The sequence below is a fragment of the Triplophysa dalaica genome, chromosome 2 (genome assembly GCF_015846415.1).
Source record: "Triplophysa dalaica isolate WHDGS20190420 chromosome 2, ASM1584641v1, whole genome shotgun sequence".
Lineage (NCBI taxonomy): Eukaryota > Metazoa > Chordata > Actinopteri > Cypriniformes > Nemacheilidae > Triplophysa > Triplophysa dalaica.
In genome coordinates, this window is record NC_079543.1 from 25,208,794 (window position 1) to 25,228,257 (window position 19,464).

General features: G+C 39.6%; 4 protein-coding genes across 4 annotated transcripts in view; all 4 read right to left on the reverse strand.

Annotated features, from left to right (window-relative positions):
- Positions 1 to 21: 21 nt before the first annotated feature.
- smcr8b (Smith-Magenis syndrome chromosome region, candidate 8b) lies at positions 22 to 4,867 on the reverse strand. Its single transcript, XM_056738183.1, has 2 exons — positions 1,008 to 4,867; positions 22 to 742 (listed from the first exon to the last, which is right to left on the reverse strand). The coding sequence occupies exons 1-2, from the start codon at positions 3,548 to 3,550 to the stop codon at positions 328 to 330; spliced, it is 2,958 nt and encodes a 985-aa protein (XP_056594161.1). The 5' UTR covers positions 3,551 to 4,867; the 3' UTR covers positions 22 to 327.
- Positions 4,868 to 5,224: 357 nt separating this feature from the next.
- Positions 5,225 to 9,533, reverse strand: mief2 (mitochondrial elongation factor 2). The gene is made up of 5 exons (XM_056739779.1): positions 9,424 to 9,533; positions 8,073 to 8,227; positions 7,558 to 7,714; positions 7,061 to 7,386; positions 5,225 to 6,973 (listed from the first exon to the last, which is right to left on the reverse strand). The coding sequence occupies exons 2-5, from the start codon at positions 8,205 to 8,207 to the stop codon at positions 6,194 to 6,196; spliced, it is 1,398 nt and encodes a 465-aa protein (XP_056595757.1). The 5' UTR covers positions 8,208 to 8,227; positions 9,424 to 9,533; the 3' UTR covers positions 5,225 to 6,193.
- Positions 9,534 to 11,944: 2,411 nt separating this feature from the next.
- Positions 11,945 to 14,317, reverse strand: alkbh5 (alkB homolog 5, RNA demethylase). Its single transcript, XM_056733599.1, has 4 exons — positions 13,115 to 14,317; positions 12,711 to 12,791; positions 12,504 to 12,629; positions 11,945 to 12,364 (listed from the first exon to the last, which is right to left on the reverse strand). Exons 1-4 carry the CDS (start codon positions 13,795 to 13,797, stop codon positions 12,181 to 12,183), a joined length of 1,074 nt encoding a protein of 357 aa, XP_056589577.1. The 5' UTR covers positions 13,798 to 14,317; the 3' UTR covers positions 11,945 to 12,180.
- A 456-nt stretch (positions 14,318 to 14,773) lies between these two features.
- myo15ab (myosin XVAb) overlaps positions 14,774 to 19,464 on the reverse strand; it is a 33,883-nt gene continuing 29,192 nt past the window's right edge. The window contains 11 exon segments of the mRNA XM_056730067.1: positions 14,774 to 15,181; positions 15,258 to 15,398; positions 15,480 to 15,529; positions 15,532 to 15,612; positions 15,697 to 15,830; positions 16,281 to 16,414; positions 17,491 to 17,651; positions 17,767 to 17,863; positions 17,958 to 18,035; positions 18,138 to 18,232; positions 19,030 to 19,160. Coding sequence (XP_056586045.1) covers positions 15,080 to 15,181; positions 15,258 to 15,398; positions 15,480 to 15,529; positions 15,532 to 15,612; positions 15,697 to 15,830; positions 16,281 to 16,414; positions 17,491 to 17,651; positions 17,767 to 17,863; positions 17,958 to 18,035; positions 18,138 to 18,232; positions 19,030 to 19,160 — 1,204 coding nt within the window. The 3' untranslated portion in view covers positions 14,774 to 15,079.

Sequence of the window (19,464 nt, forward strand, 5' to 3'; positions counted from 1 at the left end):
TAAAAATGATTTTGTCCAACTTGTTCCAATTTTTGTCCTACAAATGACATTCAGCAGGACGGTCTACAAATCTCTGCACATCCATAATGAATAAAGTACAAGCAATTTAAACAGCACCAATCCGGCAGTGTGGTAATGCAAAGCTGTTAAATATTGATTTGCTTTAGATACCAAATGGGCTCATAACAAAAGAGTATTACTGTAATAATGTTGTAAAGCATGCAGAAAATGTGTTGACTACTGTCAACAATGTGCCAAAACAAAATATGCTTGCAAGCAATCAAACCACACTTTACATTGAGTAGTTTCAGTGTAAATTAGCTTTTTTTAGAGTTTGAATACTGAGTTGGCGGTGTAGCTGAATTGAAGGACGTTTGGTGGAACGTCTGTGAAATGCAGTTTGATGTGCTCAGATAAATAGTGCAGGATTTTCTTGTCATCTCTGTGAAGGTCTTCATGACAACGCAATGTCTGTGTACTCTTACGAGATTTTGTGCCCCCTTCTAGAGAATTCGAGAATGTTAAGAAGAAGGCTCTGGCAACAAGCTTGCCTAGCACACTCTGGGCAAACAAGTAGTAGGTGCTCCCTCGTATAATGTGGCTCCTTGGATCCACCAGATGGTTGATAAGAGTACCGCTATAGGTCGGACATCGCAGTGTCTTTTGATCTGCGTCAAGAACGCTGATGTATCGGCCAAAATGGCCCAGACAGTGAGGAAAACCCGGAGTGGGAGAGCACATCCTGAAAGCAAACAAAACCGATTTGAAACTTGTCAATTCTATAGCTTCAACAACCTAGCCAAGAATAATATTTTTACATCTGCTTTTCTGTCCATTGGCAAAGCGATAAATGTGCATGCTGTATGCCAGTGGTACTTAACCAAGCTTTTAAGTTGCAATCTTCAGAGTTTTCATCAAGATTTTGGGGTTAGTTTGAAAACAACAAGTAGGTGCATTAGGACAAGTTTAAAAAAGCAGCATAGTGTCACTCCTGGATAATCTTTTACCTGTTGAATCCGACAAGTTTCCAGTTAAGCAGGTCGGTAAGCTGCAGTTGTGTTGAAATCCAAGGTTGAACACTTTCTCTGTAACTACTTGAATGTGGTGTGTAGACGGACAGCGCTGCGACCAGTCGCCTTACTGTACCCTCCTCACTCCCTAGCACCACCAGCGTACGCCCGCTCAGAAGGCTAAACACAGCGTGTACTGCGAACGGAAACTGTCGCAGGAATTTCAATGCTGCCCGTCCCATTCGGCCACACCTCTTTCTGCTCCCACCTTCTCTTTTATCCCCATGAATACAAGTGGAGAAAGTGTCCGAAGCTGTGGAGGCCGTGGTGCTGCGAAAACTAAAGCAGTCGGATAAATCATCCCGTACGGTCAGGCATGGTTCCTCCAACAAGGAGAGATTGGTACATGATGCATGACAGTCATCATCAGAATGGAACGTTATAGCAGGGTCTGGTGGGGATAGAGTTATGAGTGGACAACCATGTGGCTCCTCCACAACACACTCAACTTGTTTGTCCTTTTGGTTTTGAGACGAGTCTTTCTCCTCAGTGTCTTTCTCAAGGCTTTCCTCATCGATAGCGGATGGGTACGAAGCCCGTAGGTCTTCAGGAACGAATGAGTCTGTCGTGCTAAGCACTTCAATGCTGTCCTCACTGCAAGTCCGCCCGGTGGGTACCCTCGCTTGCTTTAGACCCTCTTGTGCTGCTGTGGTACAGGTGGGTGGAGGTTTTGGCATTGCTGTACTGCTAGGTATACTTGAACACTGTGATCTGAAGGACTTTTCTGTTCCCAAGACCTCAATACTGTCTCCACTGCTAATGCTGGTATTCATCATAGTTGCGTCTTGGGAATGACCGCAATCTGGTGCCGAAACCTCCCTGTTGTCTTCGATTTCAGCATGTACTTCTAAGTCCTCAGATGAAAGGGGGGGGTTCTCATCAAAAGGACCACTTAAGGTCCTCGATAAGGTAACAGAGGGGTTACTCCCACCCAACCCTAGTTTTATAGGCACCATTTCAACACAAGAGGTATATGATTCAAGACTGACAGGTTGACTCATAATTGTGGGTGCAGGAAGAAAAGTCGCTTGATGGATCGATGAATGACTGGCTGCTTTCCCTGGCTGTAAACCCGCAGCGCCTTCTGAGTCGTAAGTAGCCTCAAACAAAAAATTTGTGGATTTGAGATTGCGGAGCAGATTTTTGCACAGATGGTTTGTGTAGATATGGCTGGCATCTCCTCTGAACGTCTTTTCAATGGAGTGTAATTGCTGTAAGGCCTGCTGGTGGAAGTACTCGTCGCACAACTCTTCAAGAGTTTTCAAGGGCCTGTCAAATCTCCTACATGAAGTGGTGTTAATCAGCTTTGGAGAATGCATTGGTGTGTTCATGTAAGTTATGACACTGCAATCTGGGACTGGCCTGGGGAAATGACCATGTGTTCTAGAATCATCAAGGTAAGGCTCCAGAGAATGAGGAAGGTCGTCCGGTTTATAAGGAGAGAACTCCGAGTCTCTGAGTTTTCTTGTTGGGTAGGAGGTGACTTGTTTCAGTAGGCTGTTATGTTCTTGAATAGATTTCTCCACATTCATCAGTTCCTCTATTATTTTGTCCACTGGCTTTGAGCAGTACTTGTCCTTGAGCTTGTCCTTCTGTTCTTCCGTTCTATTGATAAGCACAGCAGACCTGTTATTTGAGGGATTTTCACTTTCAAGCTCCAATATACAATTTCGTGTCTCTACTTTCTGTCTTGGATGTCCAGCTTCCTCTTGTGCTTTCACTTCTTCTTTGTGTGACAGTGATTTCTCTTTAAGTTTCTCATTCTCTGTTTCTCTCTCTAATGTTGGTATATCATTTAACGTCCATTCCCTTTCATTGGTATACATGGCAGATGGGTTCATTACATTGTCTCCCTCAGTCTCTCTAAGTAAGACAACTCTTGTATACTCTAAATCCCTTAGTTTGGTTTCAAGTTCATTCGCAAAGTTCTTTCTGTTCCCCGTTTTCAGACATTCCGAAACCTTGGAGAACTCTGAAGAAAGCTGCTGTAATTGCTGTATGATTTTATTCTCATCAGATGACACGTAGGCAAGGCAGAAAGGCCGCACAAACCCTCGTGCCTCCAAGTCATACAGCGTGAAGTGGTGAATGTATGAAAACGCGCCCTCTTTGGAATCTCCTAAAACTACTTTGGAGTCTTCCACGAAGTTGAGTTTAGGAGTGTTGATCCCTGAGCCGGTGAGGGAGGTCTGATAGTCCACTGACATAATTCGGAGGGAGAAGTGATTCAAATCAAATGTCCCGCAAGCTTTGGTTTCATGAGGAACTGTAAGCAAAGGCTGGGGCCCAACTTGTTCGGAAAACTCAGCTAAAAGTATAAAATCCTTTTTAAATTCCGCAATTGACATCTTAGACCACGGTGTGCCGTCACCAGTGTAAGTGGGCACAGACAGTTCCTCTGGAAGCGCAAATGGATCAATGGGTATATCTTCGTAATCAGGCTCTTTGGTGAAGGCCACCAAATCTGGAGAACCAATCATGGTGGTAGATAATGTATCTATGTGAAACCAGCCAGGGGTGTAAAAACTACAGAGATATTATACTTACGTATACATTTAAGCATCAATCTAAATATGTTTTTGAAAGAAAAATATTTATGCATATAATTGCACATATAAATGTATACCTATTTACTTCAGAAATATACTAATGATATTAAAAAGGTACTATTAATGCTGCACCATATACCAGATTTATCAGAATATCCCAAATGTCAATTGAAATAGTTTGCGCGATAATTGGTTGATTTTAAATACGTCAAAAATTGTAGTAAATGTAAAGTAGATGTTTTAGGTCAATCCAGGTAACAGAAAAATAAAATGTAAAAGGTAATGCCCGTGTACTATTATGTGGATGGTGATCAATGATTAGAAATCATGTAAAACATCCATGTTGATTAAATAATTAAGGAGTTTAAGTTTGACAAACTTAAAGAAAATTATCCAAAAAAAATATCATTAGTTTGCACCCCTTGTATCTTTAAAATGCACGATATTTGTAAATTAACCTGTTAAATGCCTCTGGAACACAATAGTGATCACATTTTAGATAGTTGGATCTTATTTTAGTTTCCTGACATTTTGTATAGAGTATAATTAGACTCATCTATAGTCACAAACCAGCTTTTCTATCTTTAGAGATGTTATAGTTGGAATTCATTGATAAGCACAGAAAGGAAGTTAATTGTTTTTCAGTTTTAGATAGGCTACAATTCACGAGAGCAAGATTATTTATCTCATAAAGTTAAAACACATTCATATATATGTTTTATATTTATAATGCATGTGTTATATTAGGATTGATAATCATTTTCCTGTGTAAATTTAAAGATTTCCTTATTCAACACTTAGGAAAAATTACACAAAATGTACAAAAAATGTATAATATTAATAGACTTAAGAAAACTAGTACTTCAAGTACTTCACACCCCTGAAGCCGGCTCATCCACAGTAACTGTTCATGTCAAGTTTGCAATCCTATGCTTCCCGGTAAAGTTACAGTACGTATGTCCAATGACTCAGTGCGCAGTAACACTTCAAATATCACCACGTTAAAACCGAGACAAACATAATATGATCCAAGTTACACTCACGTAAAAAAAAGACATGCCTGAAATATGACAGCTCATGTCATTGTGGAAAAAAGTCAACATAAGTAATCCATTGAGAAGCGCATTCTTAAAGATCACAGTCGCGGGAGTACAGCGGGTCCTCGAACCAATATTTACGCGTTAGTTTAGTCGTTCTTTAGACGTAAACAAACATAAACGCGCTTGTCAGAGAGAAGTAAACTAAGCAGACTTTGCCATAGTTGGCCATGTGACGCAGCTGGCGGGGGGTGTGATTATAAGCAGCTCAATGTTTCCGCTTTAACCCTTATTACATGTACAGTCATTTACAGTAATAAAAAGATTGATGGGTCGTGTTGTCATATAGGTAGGGCTGATTAATATTTTACCCTAAATATAAGAGATTACTTGAATGACGTCCCATACTAATAAAGATATGAATAATCTTGAGCGAAATGTTGTTTAGATATCCAAAATAGATAAATACACTAAAGAATAATTATAGTAAAAATATCTCATTATATCACAAACAAGTATTTTGACAGATACTGCAGATTAATACAAAAACATGCAAGTAATACAAAACTAAAATTGTGGACCATCTTTATTTAGACACACGTCCCAGTTATAAATAGCGAAAGGCATGGTTTCACAATAGTGAAACAGGTACAAGTTTGCTTTAACTGTCCAAGAAGTTATCATATGCTGGTCTTGGTGATCTGTTTACATTTTATTGCTTTCTATTTTCTATTATGCACATTACGGGCAGAGTTGCAAACCTTTAACAAATACCAGGAAGAGCATGTTCATCCAACTAGAAACCTCAAGTAACGTTTAAACCAACACCCACACGTACATGAAAGTTACACACGCTTTTCCCTAAACAAAATACATATTTGGTGGTTCATTTTATAAACTAGAACAAACAAAAAAAGTTATACGACTAAACCCATCACTAAACAATATAATTATACAGAATCTCTTGTTTTTAAGACAATACTTCGTCCGATACCCAACCCTCTTTCAAATTTACATCCAACACGTTTCTAGATAAGCACTGCATAGTAATTGAACTTGTTGCCTATGTCACTCATCGTAAGCAAAACCTCTTATAGTGCGATCACTTCAAAATAATAAAGAATCGGTTTCAAAAGTTGCTGAATTCCAATCAAGAATTTGCAGAATACAGAATGGCACACAAAGATATTCATGCATTCACGCATGTTTGTTTAAAGTAGCAGGTCATCCAAAAGACGCATGTTTGTTTAATTCATATAATATAGAACAAAAGCCAAACAGACTGCTTCATTAAATTGGACTTGCTTTTAGTTCCACCTTCACTTTTAAGGGAACTATTCCTTTAAAAGACCACTATTCTAGACCACTTCTAGTTTCATTGGAAACGGAAAGTCACATGTGATGACATAACGGCAAATAATAATAACAAAAATGTAACTTTTGGTGAAGTATTCCTTTAAAAGTGCATAAATGACAGTTGTCACACAGATAAGTGTATTCATACATGTACTTCTATGTGCATCCGTGAGTTTTATTTTCATATGAGTAGTATCTCAGGTTCGGTCACAGCACAGTAGAGCATAAAGCCCATTTCATCAATGTCATCCTCAGAAAAACCCTGAAACAGATTCACACTAGGTTTGAAATAGCTAGGCAAGATTCCAGTCTCTAGATAACCAATCAGCTCTGTGATCGCCTGCAGGAACCTATCCGTAAATGCAGATTCCGACCAATCGGTGTCCTTTTCACTCATGTGCAGGATGACGCTACTAAGATGGCTTCCGTTAAGCTTGCGTAGCGCAGGGCAGTTGCGACAAACCGCCTTTAAAGTTTTCAAGCACTTCCTTCTGACCTCCGAGTCCTCTTTATCAAGCGTTGCCAGTCTTGCCGTTTCGCTGGTGTAGAGGCTCTGGTACCAGATGTAGTCGAAAGACCCGGTGATCTCTCGTTGCGCTGTAAGCGTCATCTCACCGAGGCGCACTGTTGGCAAAATAGTGATGTAGAAGCGTTCTCCATCATCATACCCACATTGACTTAATCCTTGAACCTCGAGTTTGAGCTCGGGAGACCCAAGCACTGGTCTCACATCACATTCAAGTGTTCCACTTAGCGATGGCCAGTTCATGGACTCCATCACTGCCTTCCCTAGTTGCTCAGAAACAAGTCGTGACGATAAGTAGACATCCAACAAGTGACGGTCCCAATAGCTCCGCCCCCGCGGGAAGTATTCAAGGTTCTCGCGGCGCAGCATGCAGTACTGAGGGTGGCCCACAAACGTGTCCTCTCCGGCAATAGGGGTCCACAGACTGGAATCCAACTATAACACCACACATAGATCATGTATAATATGAAAACAAAAAGTGATACACAACCAAATGAACACACACACACACAATCTTGATACCTGTAGTGGCACGATCAGGCAGGCGTGATCAGCTTTAACCACCTGCAGGTCGTCGAGCAGCGATCCTCCTAACATCATGTCTCCCAACGGCATGTCTAGATGTTTGGAGTGCAAGAAGGCTTGAATCTCTGTGGCGATGTCTAACGCTCGCTGCTGGGCTACACAAACTTCCTCAGCTGACAGACACACTCTTGTTCTGTAGTACTGCTGCAGGCGCTCTGCGAACGTCATCGCGCAGAGATCCATGCGTCTCCGTCGCTGAGGTGGCTCGGCGTCACTGCGCTGGGGCTCGGAGGAGGGCAGGGGTATAGGTTGGGACAGCTCCGCTAAACACAAATGCAAAACAAACTTCAAAAGCTTTGGGGTACAAAAAAAGATCTACTTGTGTGAATCTATATAAGAGTCACATAAAAAAAGTTGTATTCTTTTCATATTGTCTCTTTTTTTGCATAGTGACATTTATATGGCAAAAGTGTTTTTCCTTTCCAAGCGTGTACCTTTTTTGGTTGCAGCTACAATCTTTTTCATCAACACTCCTTCAATTTCTTTGTGGAGTAATTTGGGTGAGGCGCTAACCAAGTTTAACTCCTCCCAGCTATCGGTCATCTTCTTCTCAGGCTTTTCATCAGGAGGCCTGCCTGCTCGTTCTATCAGCTATAACATTAAGGAAGAAAATTAATACATGACATAGACATACAATAACAAACAAACTCAACAATTCATTGTTTTGAGTGGTTGTATATTGGCCCAACCCTATGTCTCTATCATCCATCTTAATGCGTTTTATGGTCCACCAAACCCAAAAAGTAATACCATATCTGAACTGATCCCAATATAATTCCATTTTTGGGCAACTGATGTGATGCTGCCATGCCTTGAAAGCAACACATTTTTGGAAATTCTTTTAAATAAGAAAGTTTTTTTATTACAATACAAAGGATTTGTTAGCTTGAAGCTATTTTGGGATTTAAAACCACAATCGCACGCTTAAATTGTGAATATAAACAATCACCCGTTTCACCGCCAATGTAGCAATGCCCAGCACTGCGGCTCCGCCCAACCCCAGCACCAACCGGGCATTTGACAACAGGAAGTCAATAACAGCAGCGATTCCATCTTCACCTCGTCTTTTGCCAGAATGATACATCACTTCTGCTGAGAGAGTTTCTGAAAATAAAGTCCATAGAAAAGTAAAACAAACATCTGGGGGGTATAAATATATTTTGGCACTAATGTCAGAATACCAAAAAATACAATGTGTATTCTAAAGCAGTCAAACCTGTCTGAATCCTACTGGTTGAGCTGCTAATACATGACCTGCAGCAACATATGTGTTGTCTTTCCATTATACGTTTTTTCCACTTAAATAAAGTAAGTTTTCTTAACTCCTTTCATAATTCAAGGTTACTGTTAAAATTCAGTTTAATGTAGTTGTTTTATTAATGTGCATACTAGTTCAACCTTAAATGTTGGCAATCCTCTAATAAAAAAGGTTCATAAATAAATTAGAATTTCAGTTTCCTTTTTAAACAAAGCATACAAAATACAGTGATTTGTACCATGAACCCAGTGGTGTGTATTGGATAAACAATTGGACAAACAGAAGACTATTAATATTGTCATCCCCTAGTAACACCAAACCTTACAATTGCATGACATTTCATTAAATCTAGATCGATTTGAGCTTTTTTAAATAGTGAGGACCAGTAAAAACTCCTCATAAGTTGGTGTCCACGACATTTGATTACATTAGTGAGTGAGTACATTCAGAATCGGGCCTCACATATATGGCATCACGCGCACACGTGCACACGCGCGCACCGCATGCTACGTGACAGCTCAGATCAGAAATAGCAGAGGATCTTTATGCACTTCACAGACATCACAGCTGCGGCAACAATCCTGACGTGTCTAAATTTAGACCCATGTGGCTAACAAGCTACCCACTTATTCATACCATAATTTCGTGACCCCAACTTCCAGCTGTGATCTAAACATTACACGCAAACCCGGTTTGAACCGCAGCATAATACACATACACAACACCATTATCAGTTCAACTCAGTTCAGGTCAACTGTGCAGTACACGAGCTGTTTGTCACGTATCACATGTAATAACAATGGCTGCTTCCCTTGCTCGGTGTTATTTATACCACATTCAACGACACATAACGTCTATTTTGCGATGAGATGTGTTGTGGTGTTCGCTAGTTTACAAACAGCATTAATTGGAGAATCAAACAACAGTGTTGTGCTGTGTTAGCGTTTGCTAACTTCACTTGCAATCTAGTGACGAAAACGGAAATGTATGATGACATAATAAACAGTCAGCGGCTTTAATGAGATTTATAGCGTTAACTTACCGTTACAAACGTGTATTAGATACTCAGAACCATTATGGTTGCGTGTGAACTGCAGTACTTTTGTCTACGCACTTCTGCCCTCTCACCTACAAACACGCACAACGTCACCGGAACAGCTGATTGACGTATGTATAAACCAATGAGATGTTAGTGTCTTCTAACGTCATTTATTGCCGACCTATGGGGAACAACCAAAAAAAGACAACAAAATAAAAGGCATTTCTCGCATTAATATTATTTTAATACAGAACAGTTATTTACGCGATACAATTATACTTATATTCACATACAATTAAAATTGTATTTATAAATAAATAATTAAAAGTATCAATTTATTTAAAAGTTGGTTCAGACCAATATCTGGTGCGCAGCTCTCTCGTGCCATCTAGTGAGAGGTCATACACCCACACTGCCACGAGATACAGTATCACGAGCCCTAGCCCTTATATATAAAAATAAATAAAATAAAATAAATAGTAGGGGCTTTGATATTTCCAAAGGAATTTTTACGCATATGCAATCGTTCCCTAGAATCTGCTATTTTTGAATAGTCTCAGAGCAGTTGAAAAACAGAGTTGCGACACTCACATGGACGTCTGTTGGAAGAATGGAATGCGGAAGTAACTCGTGTCATGAAGGGATCTATGGTTCCAAACAGGGCATTAAAGCTCATTCATTTCACTGTATCCCGGACACTTTCGCAGGTAAGTTGATAACATATATCTCTGCAAAACTGGTGTTTTAATATATGGATGTTTTTAAACAAAATATTATATTCTTAAATAAAAATGGCTTTTTCTGTGCGTCTGTATGTGTAGTTGAATGGTTTTCTATAACATATAAGGATTTTTCATTAAATAAAATGTTGTCTACCCTCTCCCTGTTTGAATTATATAAAAAATATCTTACTGACTGATATTGTTCGCCTTGTTAATTTCTCACTGTTATTTGTGGTGCAATCGATTATTTATTGATAAATGACTTGTGCATTTTTATATGAATGTCTTAAAATAATTTAGCATTGATTTGTACTGAAGCATAAGAAACAGCACATTATGCATTCTTCCTATTCAGATTAAACACACAAAACTAATTATTAACGTCTCTCTAGCGCTCATCAGAAAAAACTGTATTATAAATTGAATCAACATAGTTATGATCAGTGCATATATTGTGTTGGTTGTCGTGAAATTTGTTGAAGATACAGCTGCTTCCACTGTCTCTCCCACTTAATTCAAACAGACTCAAAGTTTAGAACCACGCGGCGAGATTGAGTGTGTCGCAACCCTGTAGTCTCTAATGCATTAATTACCCGTGCATGCGCTCTAGCAAAAGGCAAAATAAAAGTCCGTTTAAGAAAGGACCCCAACTTGTGAGAATTTGATGCGTGTTATTTCAAACAGTGCATAGTGTAATTCATGACAGTCAGATGTGGAGCAAGAACGCACATTTTCTGATATATTTCAAATGAACTACAGGTGGATAATTCAGTTTTTTGGTTTTAAATTAATTTACACAGCAACTGGAGTAAATTTCACAAATAAAAGCTTACACGGGTAGAGAATAAACATTGGCATTGAACTTTGAGGAGAGCTAAGATTTCTTTAGGTTCACTACAAGAGATGTGAACGGACGTTTTGGTAGAAGTATAAAAGCAAATGAAGATGAACTTTCTTAAATCTAAGCGAGAACATAGAACATCAACCTTTGAGGGTTTTATTCATTCTTTTTAGATTGCTTTCATCCCTGTACATCCCTCAAACCAAAATACCTCCTACAGCTCTTCTACACAAAGTACAGTCTAACGTAGTTTGAAGCATTCATTTTCATTTTAAACTGCAGCAGCAGACACATTTTGACATTTCTCCAAAATTTCCATCCGGCCTGTACACACAGTATACATCAGTACAAAACAACAAATCTTGTCGACGTAATAGTCTTATAATGTATGTGAAATTACACCTCAGGTCATTACGGATCACCATGGATATTATGAGAAAATCAGTTTCAATGGCAATACCTCTCATGTTATAGCTATGGCAATTAGAGGCCACTATAAAATAATAAGGGTTTATTATGGCGAAACTACATTTCCAAAAAAACCTGATGGAGACCACCGAGCAAGAAAAACTGCAAAAAAAAATCAGTTTTGAAGGATGTAACCAAATACTGTGTTTATCATGCATGTCAAACTTATTTTTTGTCCTTTAGACCTCAAGAGAAACATCCGTATACACACCGTGCACATGAAAAAGCTTCTGTGCTTAATTCAAAACTACACAATGTGATTTAGCTTACCTTTTATTTACCTCTTGCTTTTTCTGTGTGTCATTTAAGATTTGTCAACATGAATGAAAATGACAAATGTAAAGTACCCCACAGCTACAAGCTAGATATGCACCGATCCTGTGCGTTTCAGAACTGAACTATTCTTTAAAAATCCGCCACATTTTTGTTTAACATGTTCTGCGAATGACCCATTATAACCAGTGAGTGCATACAAATTTGAATGAGCCATTGGTAAAATCCCTAAGTCAGTTTAGGTGTTCTTTTTATTCCATTCGTTTCCTTTCAGCACACAACAAAATAAAGTGGATCTTAAAGTAACATGTTTTGATTTGTCTGAAAAGACAGCTCAAGCCTCTCAATATATATAAAGCATAACATCCTGCAGTCTCCATCTAATGTCTCTGCGAGCTTTCCTCTACGTTCCTCCCCATGAGCGCATTTAAAGTCGCCTCAGTTCTGATCGTGATTTCAGTGACGTCTCATCTTGACTCGCCGTGAGGGAGTATGGTCGTGAGGGTGCGTGTAGCGCGAGCTCGGCTCTCTCTCCTCGACTCTTCTCCAGGAGTTCTCCGAACCGTTGTCGCTGTGACGTCTCTGTCGTGAGGAAATCGAGCGCCTCTGCAGTTCTTTGTCCATCTCCAGTACACGAGGCCTGAGAGAGGAGCACAAATGAATGCTTATGCAACCAGCATGCACACTCTGTCTTAAAGGCGCAGAACACACTAGGACTGCTTTATTACTCTGATAAAAAAGCCTCATTTTATTCAGCATGTAAAAGATTTTGGAAGTACCTGTGCGCAGCATCTGGATCAGCCTTGCGGTGCGAGCGTTTGGCTTTGAGTATGTGTCGCTTCTCAGAAGATTGTAAGGGTGGGCTAAGTGAATCTGAGTCTAGGCGTGGGGCATCTTCTCTTGTTCTACAATAAAAGTGAATTAAACTTACTAACGCTTTTACGCCTTTACAAACCAAATCTTAATTCAGATGATGAGTAACTCACTTCCTCAGAATGATCACGGCTCTTCTCTCTTTGATGTCCTGTGGGCGGATGCAGTGTGTGATGTCATCAGCTGCATAGCCACTGAAAATGAGTGATCATTACTAGATGTGTTCACACAAGTATCCTGGTATTTCATAGTTCACAGTACTTCAGAAACACCTACAGGTTTTTTTATACATTTATTGCCATAAGGGGACACGGTTGTGATAATATCATGGTATTCGGTACACAGTATGTTAAGTACCATACTACATAAACCTTTTGAACCTTTGTATCGTGATATTACCATCAATTTCGGGCATAACACCGTAATGTTTACCGTGGCGCCATACCACGGTATGTTCTGCATGTAAAGGTGCCGTATTACAAATGGACTTACACACAGAGTACAAGTGAAAACTCACCTGAGGATTGTGACGCTCCCGCGCCGCACGGGCAGGTGGAGCACGGGCTCGGTCACGCGAATGGGCTTGAAGTTGAACTTGCATCCGAAACAGAGCGCGCTGTCGCTGAAGAATGACACGGACACGATCGGCCGCTCGAAGATGTGAATTGGATCCACGTGGGACACGATGCAACCCCCGGGCTGGTAATCGTTAATGACAGCGCTGTTCACGAAGCCCTCCGGTATGACGCCGTGCGCGACAAGCCGATCGATGACCAGCTCGTGCACCCAGTCCGGGATGTCGTCCACCTCGCCTTTGGAGTACAAGCGCTCCTGACCGGGGCCGCGCTTCTCTAACTGGGACCCGTACGTGTAGCCTTCCCCGAAGAAGTACTTATTCCGGAGGGGCGCACGGTCCACCGTGTGCTCCCGGTAGAGACCCTTGTCTCCCTTCGCGACCACTTCGTCGATCTTCGCCTCTATGTGCGCGCAGTCCTCCGGCGTGAAAATACTCGCCTGCTTTATCCCGCTTTTCACTTTGCGGGCCTCCGCGTCGCGACGCTCCTCGTACTCGCTCTCGTCGTCATCCGACTCGCGGTGCTTGCGCTTTTCGCCGTTGTTTTGCTCGAAAACTTTTTTGTAATTGTCCCTGTGAGGCGTCATTGACTTTAGCTTATCCCGGAGATCGGTAAACCCGGACATTTTCGCAACCAACGCGCCGACTTTGCGTTAAAACGACGTTATTAAGCGGAATTCACTTCAGGTCCCCATGATATATTAGTGTCGGTCAGTGGAGTCGTACGTGACGTGACCAAAGACACGCTGCGCAGCTCGCGGTCCGTCGGCCCGGAGGGTGTAACGTTATCTTGCTTCTCCGTTTCCTTTATAAAAATAGACAAATTATTTAAAAAAATATCAAAAATCGAGCAGTTTACACCCAGCTTGCTTGATTTCTTAACGCAACACCTCACACTGCCTGTCAATCACCGAATCCTGCAATTCAGTCCCATAACATTAGCACGTAGCTGAGCTACGCCACTATTAACTCACGATGGACAGAGTCGTAATTTACACAAGAAAACGGTTTGATTTACAAACCCTTACGGCATTGTAACCGGTCCGCCGGTCTGGCTACTCAACGTATCCTAACATAAGTAATTATGCTGCCGGTACATGAACAGAGCCGCGTAGAGAACACAAACTCGTGTTACCAAAACTGTTTGGCAAACTGCGCATGCGCGCTATTCGCTGCGCGTAAGCACGAGGGTCCGGGCGAGTGACAGCTAGGGCTGTTAGATTCCGGAATTTTCCCGGAATAGTTTCCTTGCTAATGTTTTTTTGATTCTCGATTTACTCAATTTTTATTTGCTAATAAAAAATAACACATTTTGCACACAAACACAACTATCTAAGATTTTACTTCACACGCTTTCTTATGTTCTATATTGGTTCTATAACAAACACCTTAACCAAAATTGTTCTGTCTTTGCTGTCCTCTCATTCCAATCATTCATTTATTATCCATAGATAGATCTTAAAATCTCACAAGGAATGCAGATCCCACAGTCCAGTTTCTCCAATAAATAGTATACAGTAAATTCATGATTAACATACCATAGGTTTCAATCTATATATTTATTAAGAAAACGGTAAAAAAATACAAATTTAATTCCACAACCCTTATCTTCTTTAAGTGTGCATAGGAACGTGTAAGATTACATAAACATATAAACAGTTTTAACAATTTAACACCCATTGTTGAGGTTGTTTTGTACGATGATACCCAAAATATAAGTAATTCACAATCCAACTGTACAAATGTTATGCATTAAATACAAAAAATATTATTCATGTTATATTCATCTATACATGTGATTAGTGCAAACATTGCATTAAGAGGTTTGGTTTAGTACAGATGAGACAATGAAAAACGTCCTAATTACAAAGGACATGATGGAAATTGTAAACAGACTGTGTGTGTTTGTCACAGCATGGTAATTTCGCTGGGTGGCAGCGTTAGCCTCTTCTCACGGACCGAGAGCATGTTTTCAATGTGCATGGCAATCACCCGACACAGCTCCAGACCCTAAAAGCACCATTATATTGTCAATCATTCATTTATCTTCTTTATAAATTTGTGTCATGTGTTAATTGTGTATGACCTGTTCTAGTTGTAACTGTGTGACTCTGTGGTTGGCTAAGTCCCCGATCAGGATGTCAACATAAGGATAACTGGATCCAGTGCTGGGCCTCTGTGTTTGAGCCGACTGAATCACCCTTAACGGGAACTTCACCCGAACTTCCTGCCAATAGAACGTAAGTAGAACAAAATATATAATGCGTACAACACTCCCGAGGTGTTTGTGTATGTGTGTTATACACACGTGAGTGTCTTTGTGTAAGAAGTGCAGTCCATTTTGATTGACAGCTAGATGCAAGGTGCAGAGATGACGCTATTGCTGCTGCTCTGGATGTAAAAGAAGGACGACCCGAACATGGGAAACGCACACACCAACCCTGAAAACAACACATACATCTAGCAACACCATTTAACATGCATATGGGATCACGTTGAATGTAAGCCTGATGAAGATTATTTACCCAGAAACTGAGATCTGGCCTGGTGAGGGTTCAGGCTTTGGACCGCCTGAACATGTTGGGCAACCATTTGCATCCATTGCTGGGGTCCTTGTCTGCCAAAGATCTCAACAGAGATGTACTCTGAAATCTCATGACTAGAGAGAGCATGTGAAAGAGAGAGAGTCAATGGGCTAAAATGTAAATATTTATTATAGACATATTATTTATATATACAATGTACAAATATTATGTAAAAGTATAGCACATCTCAGATCATCCTGGAAGAACTGGATTTGATTCATGTTCAAATCTATTCACTTTTAATCGCATGCGGGCTTATGTTGTGATTTCTCCTAAAGCCTTAGACAAACATGACCATTTCTTCTCAGGAAAACTAAATGTCTCAGTTTGATCTCCAAGTAGGCTCACCAGAGCAAAATAATAGTGATGTTAAAGGATTCTTATATATGTTTTTATAGGAATTTATAGACACAGATGGGACATAGTGTCATCAGTTGCTTCAGATGTGATTTCCAAATATTCCTTAAAAACTAAACTTAAGTAAAACTGTAAAGTTTGTTTAATTGTATTAAATATGAACATACATAGTAGGTGTGTAGAGACTTTCTTTGGCTCTGTGCTGAAGAGCAGCGAGTTTGGCATACTGATGAAACTGCTGGTCGCTGATCTTTCCCTGAGGCACGACATTCAACAGACTCTTCAGGTAGTCTGGCAGCACCTGCCTCCATACAAACACAACATCACAGTAATTAAAGGTGGAGATATATTACAATATAATTATTTAACATTCCTATTTTTAGTTTATAATATTGCCACACATGTAATAAATACCAGCAAACTAAAATTTAATGTAAGGTTTTTCTGTCCAGACTAAAAGCAAAGTTACAAAATCCCTGACGATCAGAACAATTTTGCATCTCACAGCTGTCTTGAGTGGGATTTTGGGAACAAGGAAATTTCACATGAAAACTAGACGCATGAAGCTTTATCAAATTGACAGAACATACTACACACATCTGCTATTTGTTCATGCAACAGTTTTCATCAATAATCAATATCAATAATTATTCTTAGAAATGTTACAAATTTCTAAAGCCGGCAAACTACTTTGTTTTAGTATTAAAATATTGTCATTATTATTTGTTTAGTATTTCAACAACCCTCACGCATGGCCAATTTGCAAAGTAAAATCAAAAGGTAAATTCTGCTCAACTCAGACGCTTAAATTATGTTGCCGTGCTTTCTTAGAGGAATAGTTCACCCTGAAATATTTTTCTTCATCATTCATTCCAAATCTCAACATTTCTTTTCTCCAGAAGATATTTTGAAGAAATTGACCTCCATTGACTTCCATTGTATGGACACAAAACAGTTTCTCAAAATATCTTCTTTTGTGTTCCACAGAAGAAAGATTCAGATACAGGTATTGAATGACATGATGGTAAATAAAGGACAATTATTATTAAGACTGGATTCTTTTTTCCTTGATGTTCTATCCCCTTACGTCTGATAAAAGGGACCCATAAATGAAAATTCTGTAATCATTTAGTCACCCTCAGATTGACAGGAAGATATCTGGTATCAGTATTTATTTTCCCTGCTATGGCAGTAAATGGTGGGTGAGATCTGACATTCTTCCAAATTTCTTCCTGTGTGTTCAGCAAAACAAAGACATTTACAAAGGTTTGGAACAATCTAAGGGTGAGAAAATGATGACGGAATTTCCATTTTTGGGTGAAGTATCCATTTAAGGCACAGTATGAGTAATACTGTAATAAGACAGAAATGTCATGCCTGGTTAAAGTGCATGGTGACGCAAAGCTCATTGTCAAACTTGAGCGGCTGGGCCCAGATCACCCGTCTGAACCAGAAGCTGTAGTTGCTGTCTATTTGCTCCGCCTCCGTCGCAATATCCAGGATGTACTCCCTCTTATTCAGCGGCCGCACGTTCTGACCTGCAGCACAAATTCTGCTGTGAGATTAAATATTTATCACCATATGGTGAAAAATCTAGAATGAATCGAATGTTAATCTCATGACTGTTTATACAGAAATAATTCAAATCTGTGCCTCTATTGGTGACTACGAAAATGGTGTATTCGTCCATGGCTTCGATCCTTTGCAACACCATCTCGTAACACAGCTCTTCTATCACATCAAGCGCTACCTGTCCATACAACACGGAAATGCATTCATCATATAGCAAGTAATACACACAGTTAACACAGAGAAATGCACATGAGAGTTCAAGACAGACATACAGTGCAGGTTTTAATCTTTAGATGTCTTTCAGTTCCTCCAGGAAACAGGAAGAGCTGTCGCTTTGAGCTCCGGCCAGCCTAAAAAAGACACATTGTTACCTCTCAATAAGTGCTAACGTGTGTGATGTGTGTCTTTATTTGATAAGGCTGTGTTTTTGTGTTTTGCACGCATTTATTGACCATTACGGCTTTGAGCTCCATGTTACTGGGGTAAACACTCCTGCCACCAAACTGAAAGGTCTTTCTCAGGTTCTGCTCACAAGCTTTAGCAATCCCTAGACATCACACGAACAAAAAAAAAGTGAAACAGGTCTTCATTAATCATGCGTCATATATCATTCTCCTTATTATTTTGAAGTTTCATATAAGCTCAATATTGTATTTATCTTGTATCTTTTTGGACTGTACATTGCAGTTTATTTTTACGGAGTGTCTATTTCCACAGAGTACTATTTGCACTAGCTCCGCCCACAAATATGTGATTAGAACAGCGACTCCAGTGGCGTAAAGTGTATAGTCTCTATAGGTTGATACGGGAGACCGGGTTTTAATCCACCTCTTGCTGAAAACACTCTTTGACCTTTTTTTCAATTACCTTACAGATCCTAAAGGCATTTGTTTTAAATAAATTCATTTTTATTCATAAAGTTTAGGTTTAGGGCTTTAATATCTCAAGAAGTTGCCATCATTTTAATAATTATTATAAATATAATGATTTACAATGATTTATTATTTCATAATGTTTAATGCACAACAATACTGAGGTGCAAATAGTAAGGTTATCTGCCTCTATTTTTAAGTAAATATCATCTAAATACTATTTCTACTTAATCCAAAGAAAATACAGCTAGTGTAAATAGTATATTTACTATGTACGCTAAGAAATGCTGCTATTTTCACTTAAGTGAAAAAAGAACCTTGAAACTTAGTGTAAATAGTATCTGTTGCAATTTTCACTTTGCGCAATAGGGCCGCTGTCATATTTTTAAAGAACAGTTAGTACTTAAACTTTCCATTTCTTTTTTTGAAATGCAACTTTTTATATTTCATTTTCATTTAAGAGTATATATACCATGAAAAAGCACTTCTGGACTTTTGCAGACGTCTCGTAGAAATTTGAGTAGGAACGGTTTCAGTACTTCAGAACAGCGATAAAATGCTGTCAGAATGTAAAGCAAACGCCAGCCTTTTTGACAGCTGTCCCTGCAACACAACAACACACAAAAACAATAAAACACACACACACATGTTTCCATTTTTCATGGGGACATTCCGTAGCCCTTGTTTGGTTTCAGATCATCGCAATTATTTGACTTCTCTATAGAAGACACAAGGGGGGCTGTAGTGCCTGCATTTAGTGTATGTATTGTAACTAAAGTATGGTCATACTGGTAAAATGTACCACGACAACACCCTCACTTAAAAAAATACTTAAAAGCATATACTATAAAAGTACACTGCAGTACAATTTAATATTATTGGAGCTTATCTCAGTGTGAAAACAAGT